Source organism: Hoplias malabaricus, chromosome 8 (assembly GCF_029633855.1).
Source record: "Hoplias malabaricus isolate fHopMal1 chromosome 8, fHopMal1.hap1, whole genome shotgun sequence".
Taxonomy (NCBI): Eukaryota; Metazoa; Chordata; class Actinopteri; order Characiformes; family Erythrinidae; genus Hoplias; species Hoplias malabaricus.
The window spans coordinates 26,268,629-26,282,139 of NC_089807.1; the positions used below are offsets into that span (position 1 = coordinate 26,268,629).

A 13,511-nucleotide genomic window follows, 5' to 3' on the forward strand; every position below is an offset into this window, starting at 1 on the left:
CATACCCGATCACGTCTTCATGGGCTTATGTCAGAGGTATTTCAGTATCATTCTAAGTCTGTGTTTAGCCTGTTGAAGTTTCAGTATTGGTCATTTAGACCATCAGTCACCCACCTAGTCCTGGAGATATATTTTCCAGCTTTCTCCAGTCAATCTGTAGGGATTGGGAGCTTTTCTTAGCTATTGTAGCTTTAACTGGATCTCTATATTCTAAAAATAAAGGTCTCAATAAGAGTCTAAAGAGCTTTCAGGAAAAGTTTGTGATTAAATATTTTACACTCTAGACTCTGGTGCATTGGTGCCGTTATTACATATGACAGTCATTTCAGTTCTTTTTCCATTATTCATTAATGATTCAGCATTAGCCCACTGTATTGTGCACTTTAAAATGAATATGTTTGTAGATACAATTTTTAACTAGTGATTTCAGCTACATAAAATGCAACATTCACGATTGTAAAATTCATTAGAATTTTATCACCATTTGTTAGCTCTTAGGTTTGTATGCTCAAAAATGGTCTAATGTGTTTACGAAGCCCCAGTGTCTGTTACTGGCTAAAAACAAAGTGTCTCAGTCTGGTCTGCTAGAATCTCTCTCTCTCTCTCTCCCTGTCTCTCTCTCTCTCTCTCTCTCCCTCCCTCACACACACACACACACTGATTTAAAACCATGTCTCAGACATCAGAAGCAATTATGAACATTTTATGTTATAGCTTTCTGTTCCTTTTTAGATAAATATATATATGTTTCTCTGTATACATTCTTATCTCCATTTCACCTTGCTCTTTTATGGTCAGGATACCTACAGGACTACTAAAGAATAGGTCTTATCTAGGTGGTGGATCATGCTCAGTGCTGCAGTTTCACGAATGTGGTGGTGTTTTAATGTGAGTTGTGTTGATAGGAGTGGATCAGACAAGGTGTAGATACAAGGTAGGTTTTCCTAATCTAGTGAATCTTCTGTGTATAATCTCTGCATTAATAAATGCATTAACCAACAGAACAGGCCCTAGAACAGAAGCTGCACATACAATCCCAATGCCAAGTGTGAGCTAGAGGTGTATAAAGTCTAGAATACTGTGTCCAGTGGAACTGCATGTTCTGTTGTAATGATCATAAAATCAATACCTTGCTTGAGTTGGAGAGACATTTTGGATCCAGATGACCTGATCAAGTGCCATCAGATCCTCACAGCTATGTGCAAAGCCTTCCCAGAAGATAAGAGCCTGTTACATTAGCAAAAATAATCAAATGCCTAGAAAATGCCCTTCATTTCAGAAGACATTTTAGATGAGCTTATATCTACAAAGATATGGTTATCAGTGGCGATTGCTCTAAGACTGCTCAGCTTCCCCTAAAATGTAAAAAAATAAGTGATCAAATATATACTGTTGTGTGTACATGTCATTGAATAAATATGCACTACAACGCACTTAACTTTTGTTCAGAATCAGCTTCTTATCACTGGTAAAGACGCGGCTTTCCTCTCAATCATTCCCGCAGTTTCACAGTGCTTTAAACTGTGAGGACGCTGAGCATCCACAGAGTTCAATAGCGAAGCAGCGAAGTGCAACGAAACGAGACGTGTCATTTGATAAATGCTGGGCTTTGTCCCGCCCATCGGACGCTCAGCGTCTCTGGGGGTCTATGGGGCAGTGGGCTGGCCTCGGTTGGCCCGGACGCTCAGCTTCTGTATGATGATTGGATGATCTGTCTGAGGCTGAATCCCTTTTTGATTGACAGCAAAATGAGTGAATCAGCGATCCTTTGGTGTAAAGATCCGTGGGAGCACAGGCGGACACACTTCACATGGGCCAAGGCCGTTTAAGCAGCCTAGCTCTGCTGGCCATTGAGAGGACACTAGTCAAGTCCCTAGAAAAGACGCCTTGTTGGTACGACAGGGTCAAAGATCATTTTCTTAAAAAGGAACGAAGGGTAGAATTTACGTATAAATAAACCGACACATTTTATGATGTAGGCCGAAATTGAGCTTCCCCTCCTTGAAAGACCAGCATCCGCCACTGATGGTTATATACTGTAGCATTACGTATAAACACTGTCCAAAGGAAAAAATATACCTCAATTTTGTCAATTTTTAATTTACTACATCTTTGAACCCAGCAGGTGTCCTTGATATATTGCGAAAATTTCATGATGAATGTACCAATAGAAATGCTCCAAAATTACTTGGAATATGGAGATATTTCCATCTTATGTAAACTGAAACATCAAAAATAAGTCAATATTACCCACCTATGGAGCAAGAGTAGAGCAATATCCTCATCTTGGTTCAGGATTTTCAACGTTGGGAGGTCTGTTCATTGTCTCTCTGTGGTCAAAACATCTTCAGATGCCTTTTCTCTGCCATGAGCAGAAAGAGAACATAAAATCATAACATAAAAGACAGAGACACTGTTTTTTTAGCCTTTTCTGACACTGGGGCTTCACATTAGACAAGTTTTGAAAATGTGAAAATGCAAAGAGACATGAGAGCTAGCAAACGGTGAGGAAACATCGTCTGAATTGTATAAAAATGTTTGTTTTTTTTAGAATTACAATTGTGAATTTCACCTTTAACTGGATGTCTCTTGGTGAATCTGCCTCATGGAAACAGCTGGATAAGTATGAAGTGTATAGTGTTCTAGTGGAGGTCTTAGTCTAGTTTAATAGATTGATTGTGAATAAATCAAGGAATTATATGATGCAATTTCTTTTCCTTTTTTTCAGTTATGTGATGGACATGGGGTCTGTTTAGTAAAGTTTGAGTTTGTTAATGAGGCTCTGGGATGTTTCTGGGTTGGCTTGCTAACACCAGACTGCTGGGTGTGTTACAGCCTCATCCCAGTCTTGACTCAATCACAATGCTAATAGAATCACTGTCAGCATTAAATACATTAGGGTTTGTACCATAGGGAAACATGTTTATTCCACTGTTATGATGATTTGAAGCAGAGTTTATGTGTCTGCCATGCAGAAAGGCCTCAGATTCCCCTGAGACTATTCCTTTGATTTGCAACATATGTTAAAATCTCAACTCATCTTGTTGCATGACTAATGTCATATAAAAATCTTCATCATTTGAAAATGCCAGCTGCCCTTGACATTTTGTGAATTGTGTGAAGAATGGAAGGGTAGAAATAGCCTAAAATACTTTATTACAATTTTGATACACTATATGGACAAACGTATTGAAAGACCTACATATTAATTCTACAGATTTTATAATATCCTATTCTAAATGCATAGGCATTAATATGGAATCTGACCTCTCTCTGCCACTATAACGACTTCCATATTGCCCAAAAAGCTTTCTACAAGATTTTGGAAGTTGTCATTAGGAATCTTTGCCCCTTTATCCTGAAGAGCATCTGTGAGGTCAGATGTTATTGTTGGACGAGATCACCTGCTTCACAATCTCCCTTCAATTGAACCTCAAAGATATTTAATGAAGTTGAGGTCAGGCCTCCGTGTGAGGTCTTGCACACCAAACTCACCCAAACAAGCCTTTATGGACCTTGCTTTGTGCACAGGTGCACAGTCATGCTAGAAGAGGAACTGCTCCCAACAAAATTTTCCCAAAAACATGGAGGCATACAATTGTCCAACATGTCTTAGTATGCTGAAGCGCTAAAAGTTTCCTTCAATGGGGCATAGGCCAACCCCTGAAAAAACAACCCCATAGCATTAATCCTCCTCCAATTTTACAGTTGACACAATATAGTCAGGCATTCACCAATCCCAGTCTCGTCCATCAAACTGCTATTTAGGGAAGGGTGATTTGTCACTCCACAAAGTAAGTTCAACTGCTACAGAGCCCAGTGACAGTGTGTTACACCACCCAAATTGACGCTTGGCACTGTTGTTGGTGATGAAATGCTGGCATACAGCTGCTCATCTACTACAGGTGGTGCATTTGCCACACATTTCCCAGGATTTTGGGTTAAATCCCCACCTCAGGTTTCTGTTTTAGTGTTTGGTGTGTTTTCTTGTTTCTGCTTGGGTTGACTCCAGTTCCAAAAACGCATACTGATACAGGATTGTCTGTGCCTATTAGTCCATAGATGTGAGTGTGTGAATGACTAGGTGAGTGTGGGATGCCTAGGGGACTAATGTGTGCCTTCTTTACCCCATTGAGTCTTGGTAGGCTCCAGACCCACCCAAACCCTGAAGAGGATGAAGCATTAACAAAACAAGAATGAATGAATGAAATCAATACACTAAACTACTTCATACTTGCTATATATTCATTCATTCATTCATTCATCTTCTTTTCCGCTTTTCCATTTCAGGGTCGCGGTGTGTTATATATTCATTTCTGTGATTTAATTTTGCAATTAATTTTGCAATGTTTAATTTTATTAATAATGTAATGTGTATTACATTTTTTATTTTTACATCTCTGCAGTTGTCTTAAAGTTTTAGGATTGTAAACAAAGCTTTCCCCCCTATTTCCCCCCTAATTTCGCATCTGAAGTACTTATATTTTTCTTACAGAAAATTACTAAGTTATGTAGTAAACAGATCAAAATAAATATCAGCTCTCAATTCACAATAAAACATAACAATATATTGCACATTAAGATAACAAACTGTCATTGTTCCCAGGTTGAATTTCAGATGTTGGTTTTATTTTCTGTTTCTCACAGTTCAGTAATGCCAAACTCATTCAGTGATATTAAGGTCTGGACTCTGGGTTATTCTGTTCATTGTTCTGAAAGCACCAGCAGCTTATTTGTGACTTACTTTCTTGTCTGTTTCTTTTTGTCAGTAACAGATTCTTGACAGCTCCACATCCTTTCAGACCCACAACATTAAGCTGTCTTCTCTCAGGAAGGATGAATAGATCTGAAGCAAAAGGGGACAATGGTTTTCTCCTGTCTCTCACAATTGAAAGCCTTAAGAACTGTATATCTGTTATGGAGTCTTGTTGGTCTACCAGGTCTTTCACCGTTATCAGAAACTGTTTAATTGTAAATTGAATAAAGATGGTTTCTTAGCACATCATAGTGTATAAACTCTCCAAAGGAATGTGTCTACACCAGTTTACACACACAAACTAAATGATAATGCCTGAATTCGAACAGAGTAAGATGCAGAAAGTAGAAGTAGAAGATACTTATCACTACTCAAGATACAACATAAATAGAAGATGAAAACCTCGCTGGTGTAAATGATTCATAAAACATCAGCGTGTTAAAGTTCATTTGAGCGCGCGGCTGAAAATTGAACGCGCGCAGAGAACCTGTCCCAGTGGGACTCTCCTCGTGACGTACCAGCCAGATCAAATCTGATTGTGTTTGCATTCGCTGAGAAATATCCAGAGATATAAAACGAGGCGAGGAGAGGGGGCAGTCAGAGGAGACGTCAGTTCTGGAAAAGAGCCCAGGAGCAACTTCACAAGCTTTTCTATCCGCTTCCACAGGCTTCAGAACCACGACCAGCACTCCAATCCACACAGAAACCTCAGCACATGTAAGAGCTCTTTTTATTACACATGTAAAATACTGTTTTGATGAACATTCGTCATTGGTAGTTTCTTCTCACTTTTGCTTAATTTATGGCTTCAGCAATCAAAGATTTTTTTCCATTTAAACTACAAACAATTTCTAAAATTTTGCTTATATTCTTTGCCTATTTTTTTATTATTATTGACGTGTGAGTTTAATTTTACTATTCTTTTTTTGCCTTTTTTGTAGTTTTTAATGTTTGGTCACATTTGTTAGAATCAGCTTGAGTTCACATTGCATCCAGATATCCTACACAGCAAATTCTCCAGTGTTAAATCCGTGTAGACACAATTCTAACTAAATTAACTTACATTGAAAGGTTAAGAGTGTTTTCTTCCCTTTTCGGTAAGGTTTACCTTTATTGGAGATACGAGGTTTTGTTCTGTCTGGGACAAATCTTCTTCCTGCTCACAGACTCTGGGCTGCGTCCAAAACCGCACGCTCTCAGACAGAACTATTACCACGTACCATTTACCGTCGCTGTGGTGGACCCGCAAAGGTACTTTGTGGAAGAAGACAGCAACAGATCCTTGTTTAACTGTAGATTTATAAATTGCTTTTATTTAATACATCGTCTATTCCATTAAACGACCGTTTCTTTTATGTATGGTGAAATGTTACAAAGTTCACCTACACTTCTGTATATGTTTACAAAAGACCACAACTCCCAATAGAGCTTCATTCGCTGATGTATTTTGGGCAGTGTACCGCTGTGTGGCTGTGGGTGCAGCTGCTGCATTGTGTAAAGTGTATGCAGAGTAAAAAGATATAGTGATTTTTCTGTGTTTTTAAGGTTTAAAGCGATGTTACAGAAGAACGGCTCTCAGCTTCTTCTCCTCATCGCGCTCTGCAGCGTCTTCTACTCGCGGGCTTTAAGTTTACCTTACTCCTCCATGAGGTAGGCTGAAAATCTCCCCAAACACAACACACACTGCATAGTGATATATAGCCAATTCCTGAATGAGCACCGTGCTTATAGTGGTCCATTATAAACACTCCAAGAGTTTGCCCTGTTCAACACTGAGATGCTTATTGTCGTCACTCAGAACAATTTCGTTGTCTTTTTAACACTTCTGTTTAATTTCTCACCTCGTCTTTTGTTGTTTGTTTTCTGTTGTCGACGTCGTTACCCCACTAAACTCAAAATGGACGTCGCCAGAAGCCTAATCAAATTAAGTCTCTATAGTTTTTTCTCGCTTTAGTGAAAGAAAACTAGAAATAGAAAATAGTTTTTGGTTGTTTGTTTGCTGTTTATTGTCGTAGTCTAAGGATTTTTTCTCGTAGTTGTTTATTGTTGTGTATGCTCGTTTTCCCTCAACTCTTTTCCAACTTAACATTATCAAGCAAGGTTTAGATGTGAGCCATGCGTCAGTTTTGCGCAGCACTAATCAGTCGAAATATGTTTTTGATTTTCTATGTGGAAAGATGTAGCCTACACTTCCTTCACGAGGATACACTTCTGATCATTGGGCTAGACACGGAAAATATTACATATTACATTTTCTTCATATGTTTATGTTTTTCATTAAATTAAGTAATCTACATCCAGAGATATCATTTGAGTAATCATTTGCCAGTCTTTAAACAGTTTCTTGAAACATTTAAGGTTCCATGAAGAACCTTCATTTAAAATGTGTCGCCAAAGGTTACCAGTGGAGCCTTCGTTTTTAGAGTGACATGCAACAAAAACTGGTTCAAAAGACGATTTTGCCTGCCAACTCTGCCATGTAAACAATGTTTATATTTGGTTCAAATGAAATTCAAAAACTGTTAAATGGTTTGATCCAAAATCTTCTAAATTTGGACCAAATTAGACTTCAAATTTCAAAGTCTGGGTTAATAAAAGCTGTTATGCATCGATCAGATTTGATATGTTCTCTAGTGTTTGGTGAGCAAATGTTTTGCCAATTTTTGTATTTGTTATATACTTATCAAGTTAAGAGATTTTGTGAAGTAAAATTTGCACACAAAACCTACCACATTTGTGTTCATTTCCAGTTAAAGATATGTAGCTACTCATTTTCACTCAAACTTTCTTTTCCCATAGTATTGTTGAAACAATATTGCAGCAGGTATATGATACTGCAGTAGTCTAATCAGCTGAGACCCACAATATATATGTGTTTGTGTTTGTGTATATCCGTTGTGGTGTGTTCAGGGCGGTGAGACACGCAGACGGTCTGTTCACCAGTGGCTACAGTAAACTGCTGGGTCAGCTCTCAGCGCGCCGTTACCTTGAGTCTCTCATTGGGAAGAGAGTCAGGTATGAATCCAGCTCAGGTTCTCAGTTCTGGAGATTTTGAGCTTGTACGATTTTATGCTACGCTGATTTCCGATTTTGAGTCTTTTCAGGGATGCTTTGACGTAAAGAAGCAGATTAGAAAATGTCTCAGAATGAAAAAGCTGTTTTTCCCCTCTGAAACCATCATTTCCTCTGCTCTGTGGAACTTCCAACCCCCTGCCATGAGGAGAACCTAGAGCAGAAAACAGAGAACCAGCAGCAACACGGCACTAATTAAACTGAGGAGATTAGAATGGATGAGAAATGTGAGAGAATGTTATAGAAACCGATCTGGTGATGTGCTGAAAACCTGGAGTCTTTCCTCAGCAAACATATCACAGAAAACCCTCAAAAGAGAGCTATCTCTAAAAAAGGGGACCAATAACGCACCTTTGCTCCTCAGAACATAGGCATTAAAATAAGTAAAGGGAACCAACCATAGTTTGATAATGTGCAGTATATTATCAGTACATATTTCTGTATTATTGGTTAATTACAAATGAATAACCTTTAATTTTAATTAAAGATCACACTTTATCAGATTTGCTCCTTGGTTTTAAAGAAAAGCAGGAGTTGCAAAGCATGACAGAACAAAAATTTGTTAAAGCATAGCACTGTTATTTAAGCTAAAGTGAGTGTATATTATGTTAATATGTGTATCTCCACCCTTTTAATTCCAGTGATGATCTGATGGAAGATCAGGTGCCAGTGAAGCGTCACTCAGATGCAATATTCACAGACAACTATAGCCGCTTCCGCAAGCAAATGGCAGTGAAGAAGTACCTCAACTCCGTCTTAACAGGAAAAAGAAGGTTGGCAGGATAAATAACCTCAAACACTGGTTTACATATCGTTACTGTCCAAAGAAAAATGTGTATCTCTGCTTTTGTCAATTTTTAGTTTATAACATCATTTAAACACAGCAGCTGTCCTTCACACTGTGTGAAAATCTCATAATGAATGGACCAATATAAATGCTCCAAAATTACTTTAAATATTTTTACTTTTATTTCCATTGAAAGTAAAGAAGGTTATCTTTTTCATGTAAAGATACACATTTTTCTTTAGATAAGATTTAAAAAGCTAGCTTCAACATTTTTCATGTCAGCATTTAATGTGTCAATGTTCACACATTTCCCAGAAAGCACAGGGAAAAAATACTTGTTTTATTAAAGTCCACTTAAAAACGTAGAAGGCATTTTCTCTCTCCTGAAATATCCTCAGCATTTTGGAGTTATAAGATTTTATTCAGGCTGACAGTGTGCTGAATACCTAGATTATTACTCTATTATTATATTCAACCATGTTTACATGCTTGCTGAGTAATATGCATTCGGTTTTCTCTTTATATGATCACTACCTTTATGTTTTCTATACATTTTCAGTCTAGAAGACACTCCCAGTGAGCAGGAGGAATCCACCGGAGGAGAGACCACCTACCGGGAGAGCTATGATGGCATCACCGTTGATGAACTTCTAAATCATATACCATTGGTGAGTCACAAATTTTGAAAAATGAGAAATACATCCTTACAAATAAACAGCCTTGAATGATCCTTTGATTACATGTATGGTACTAGGAAAGGTATATACATGCTCTAGAACCAATTGCTCATGTTTTGGAACCATTTCCAGCACAAGGATTAAGCCTAGTCCTAGACTATGCAGCATTTTGTATGGAGATTTTTCCAATGAAAAGAAAAACAGTGACCAAGCCTAATCCCTGAATGGGAAATCAGCCCAATGTTTCATTTGCAAAAATTAACAGAAAGCATTAAATGAAAGGCCCTTTAGGGAACTGAAAGTGGTTCCTATATGGCCTAAGAACCGTTTTTTATTTTATTTATTTATTTATTTATTGGCATCTGTTTATTTAATTTGAAGAGTGTGCATGTAAAAAAAGAAAAATCATTTATTATTGTGTAGAGTGCCGTATTTGGCTATTACCTGCACTTATTTAAGTTTGTGTATTATATACCAGTAAATCCTTTCAGTTAGATAATAGGAACCACTGCACACTCACTTTTTCTCTCTTTCACACTTCCCCCCTCAGTGTTAGGCTGTGTAACTTATCACTGCTCATTAATTACTTATGCATGTTCAATTCTTTCTCTCTCTCTTCTCTCCCTCCCCCTTTGCTTTCTCACATTTTCTCTCAATTAGCCGCTCTGAGGATGGCCACCTGATAAGAACCCACAGTTACCAGTGACTGTCATAGACATTCCATATACAGAGTAAAGGAAAACAGCATTTAACTCTAAAACAAAGTGTCTCAACATAATATCAAAATACATAACATGTGGTTACCTATAAAGTAAATGTTTACATTGTATATAATAAGAACATTTTGATGAGAGATTTTTGGCCTGGAGGTATACATGTATAATGAGTTGTGGCTCTGAATTAGGCACATACCTTAGGCATGTTCTCTGTAAGTGATAGCTCAATAAATGCATTTAAATAAGTTGTTGGCTGGAATAGTGTAAACAGAGAACACAACGTTTGGACCTGAAGACCACAAGTGGAGCATCAACCAGATCTCAATGATGTTAACATTAGCTTCAAGCAATGAGTGAAAATGTAATATGCTCTGATGTCCATGCATTTTGTAAATCAGAATAATTTTATAAGAATCTGTCGATGTTGCTTCTCTGTTGTTTCTCAGTGAAAACAGGAACTTTAGGGTGCTTGGGTGGGACAGGGGCATTGGGAAATCTTTATTTTTGCCATTCAAAAGTATAATAAAAGTTTGAAGAGCTATTCAACTCTTGACTGCACTCAATGTCAGTGGCGCATCAGTCATTGTAACTGCTCAAGAACTGTTACTTTAAACCATCATGCCACCAAGACAGAGCTCTCTTTGAAATAACTAAGGGCTTGCGTTCTTGATATCTTTTAATCTGGAAAAATAAATGAAAGAACAAAAGACATGTAGACTGTAGGTAGAGTGAATCAAAGCACAGAAAATCAAGTCATTTAGACGGGCAGGTCTAGGATTCAAGCCCCTTGACCGTCAGGAAAATTAGGGACTCTGCCAAACCTTACTCTGTATACATGCCATTGTTTTAGTTGTAGTGTGATCATTTAAACACTTCCAAAACTAGTGTGACAGAAGCATGTTAAGGTCACATGAGCTGTGAGTTAGTGTGTTAACTGGTGTTAAATGAAGCTTTTGAAATGTCAGAGGCTTCAGAATGCCTGGGCCAAAGATCACATAATAAGATATTAATGGCAAACCATAAATTAAGCGTGTCCTGAAATGAGACATTTCAGACTATCTGTCAAGTTGAATTATTAGACATTTTGTTTTTGACCTAGAAAATAGCTTGGGTTCCTCCAAAAACTGACATAAATAAGTGAGTAGGAGCCTACACTGGCAGTTCTTGTGAAGATTAATGCTCAAGCCTTAGTTCAATTAAAATGTGAATTTTAAATGGAAAATGTCTGATTTCAGTGCTGTATTTAGGATGTTTGGGCTCACAGTGGAGCTCCTGTATAATAGTTGCTAGGACTAAAAAATAATTTTCTTGAAACATGCCACTTTTCTGACTAGCTTCTAACATTAACCTAAGAGTTAGGTCTGGCTAAGTTTTGTAAATGATTAAAACAAATGTATCATATTGCGCGTTGCCCTGACCCTCCATTGTGATGGACATGTTTCCAAGGCATACAACAAAAGCATCTCCAGATGTAAGCTCTCTATTTAGTTATAATTGCATCATATAATTGTTTATCCATTAATTGACGTTTTTGATGTTTTCCATTTTATGATGTTTTGGTTTTTTTTGTTTTGCTTTGTTTTGTTTTTTTTTCCTTCCATCCCCAGCTTTTTTATATTTTCTTTCCCTCAAGTGGCATTTGCTGCATTCTAGGCTTCTAATTAAATACATACATACATCTTTAAAATACATAAATTCACACGTTTAGAGAACCATCAATAATTTTTTGACAAAGGTTTTCAGTTTCTCAACTTCAGAGCCTAAAACTGACAGACTGCTCCAGATACACACACACACACACATACACCCAAACATATATTCGCTAACCACTTAACGTGATAAGCAATATTTGCACTTACCTAACTACCTCATTCAGTGACCCTGGAGTCTTTTTGCACTTATATGTGCATATTGTTGCACATTGCACGTTTTGCACATTATCTCCTGTACTGTATTACTGTTCTGTGACTGCTACCACGAAGACTGCTGTGCAGATCTTCTACGGTTAATGTAGCACATTTTGGTCTGTATTGTGTTGTACTTGTCTGTGTGTTCTTGTGTTTCTGTCTGCACTTGTGTTTTGTGTTGCATCATGGTCCTGGACAGGGGCATGCCTATACTGCGAGGAGACCTGGGGCTTAGCTCCAAGAAGGAATGTTGCTCTATGAAAACTTTACCAAATGTTTGTAAGGTCAAACCCAGCAAGAATTCAGAGCTTACTGTGAGGGGCTTTAGTTTACTACAATTTTGGTTTAGTACAGTTCTACTAAAACTGCATAAATTAATATGTTGGTTGCACATGTAAATTTACTTTGAGATTGCTTTAATATGTAAGTACTTGATACACAAAAAAAAAAAAAACATAGAAAAACACAGGGCATTTTGCAAAGTACACTAAACCATGAACACTCATTCTGGGGACTCCATTGTTCTGCTGGGGGACTTCAACGCTCACGTGGGTAATGACAGTGAGACCTGGAGGGGCGTGATTGGGAGGAACGGCCCCGCTGATCTGAACCCGAGTGGTGTTCAGTTATTGGATTACTGTGCTTGTCACAGTTTGTCCATAACAAACACCATGTTCGAGCATAAGGGTGTCCACAAGTACACCTGGCATCAGGACACCCTAGGCCGCATTTCGATGATCAACTTTATAGTCGTATCATCTGACCTGCGGCCATATGTTCTGGACACTCGGGTGAAGAGAGGCGCTGAGCTGTCAACTGATCCCCACCTTGTGGTGAGTTGGATCAGATGGCGGGGGAGGATGCCGGACAGACCTGGCAGGCCCAAACGTGTGCTGAAGGTTTGCTGGGAACGTTTGGCAGAGGAACCTGTCAGAAAGATCTTCAACTCCCACATCCGGCAGATCTTCGACTGCATCCCGGGGGTGACATTGAGTCCGAGTGGGCCATGTTCCGGACCTCCATTGTTGAGGCGGCTGAATGGAGCTGTGGCTGCAAGGTTGTCGGTGCCTGTCGGGGTGGCAATCCCCGCACTCGGTGGTGGACACCCCGGGTGAGGGGGGCTGTCAAGCTGAAGAAAGAGTCCTATCGAGCCTGGTTGGCTCAGGGGACTCCGGAGGCAGCCGACAGGTACCGAGGAGCCAAGCCACATGGAAAACGACTTTCGGTCGGCTCCGAGAAGTTTCTGGCAAACCATCAGGCGACTCAGGAGGGGAAAGCAGTTTTCCACCAACACTGTATATGGTGGGGGTGGGGAACTGTTGACCTCGACTGGGGACGTCACCAGACGGTGGAAGGAATACTTCGAGGATCTTCTCAATCCCACCAGCACGCCTTCCGAGGAAGCAGAGTTTGGGGCCCCCGGGGGGTGCTCGTCTATCACTGGGGCTGAAGTGGCCAAGGTGGTAGGGAAACTCCTTGGCGGTAGGGCCCCGGGGGTGGATGAGGTTCACCCCGGGTTCCTCAAGGCTCTGGATGTTGTGGGGCTGTCTTGGTTGACACGTCTTTGCAACATTGCGTGGACATCGGAGGCAGTGC

General features: G+C 39.2%; 1 protein-coding gene across 1 annotated transcript; it reads left to right on the plus strand.

Annotated features, from left to right (window-relative positions):
* Positions 1-5,343: 5,343 nt before the first annotated feature.
* Positions 5,344-10,468, plus strand: vip (vasoactive intestinal peptide). The gene is made up of 6 exons (XM_066679722.1): positions 5,344-5,473; positions 6,302-6,406; positions 7,667-7,771; positions 8,470-8,601; positions 9,175-9,283; positions 9,953-10,468. Coding segments are annotated over exons 1-6 (462 nt in total). The 5' UTR covers positions 5,344-5,471; the 3' UTR covers positions 9,962-10,468.
* Positions 10,469-13,511: the final 3,043 nt, after the last annotated feature.

Excerpts from the sequence above, each read along its gene's own strand:
- vip (XM_066679722.1), top strand. Across the intron at positions 6,407-7,666 it reads TTACCTTACTCCTCCATGAG|GGCGGTGAGACACGCAGACG; the intron begins GTAGGCTGAAAA and ends TGGTGTGTTCAG. Across the intron at positions 8,602-9,174 it reads GTCTTAACAGGAAAAAGAAG|TCTAGAAGACACTCCCAGTG; the intron begins GTTGGCAGGATA and ends ATACATTTTCAG.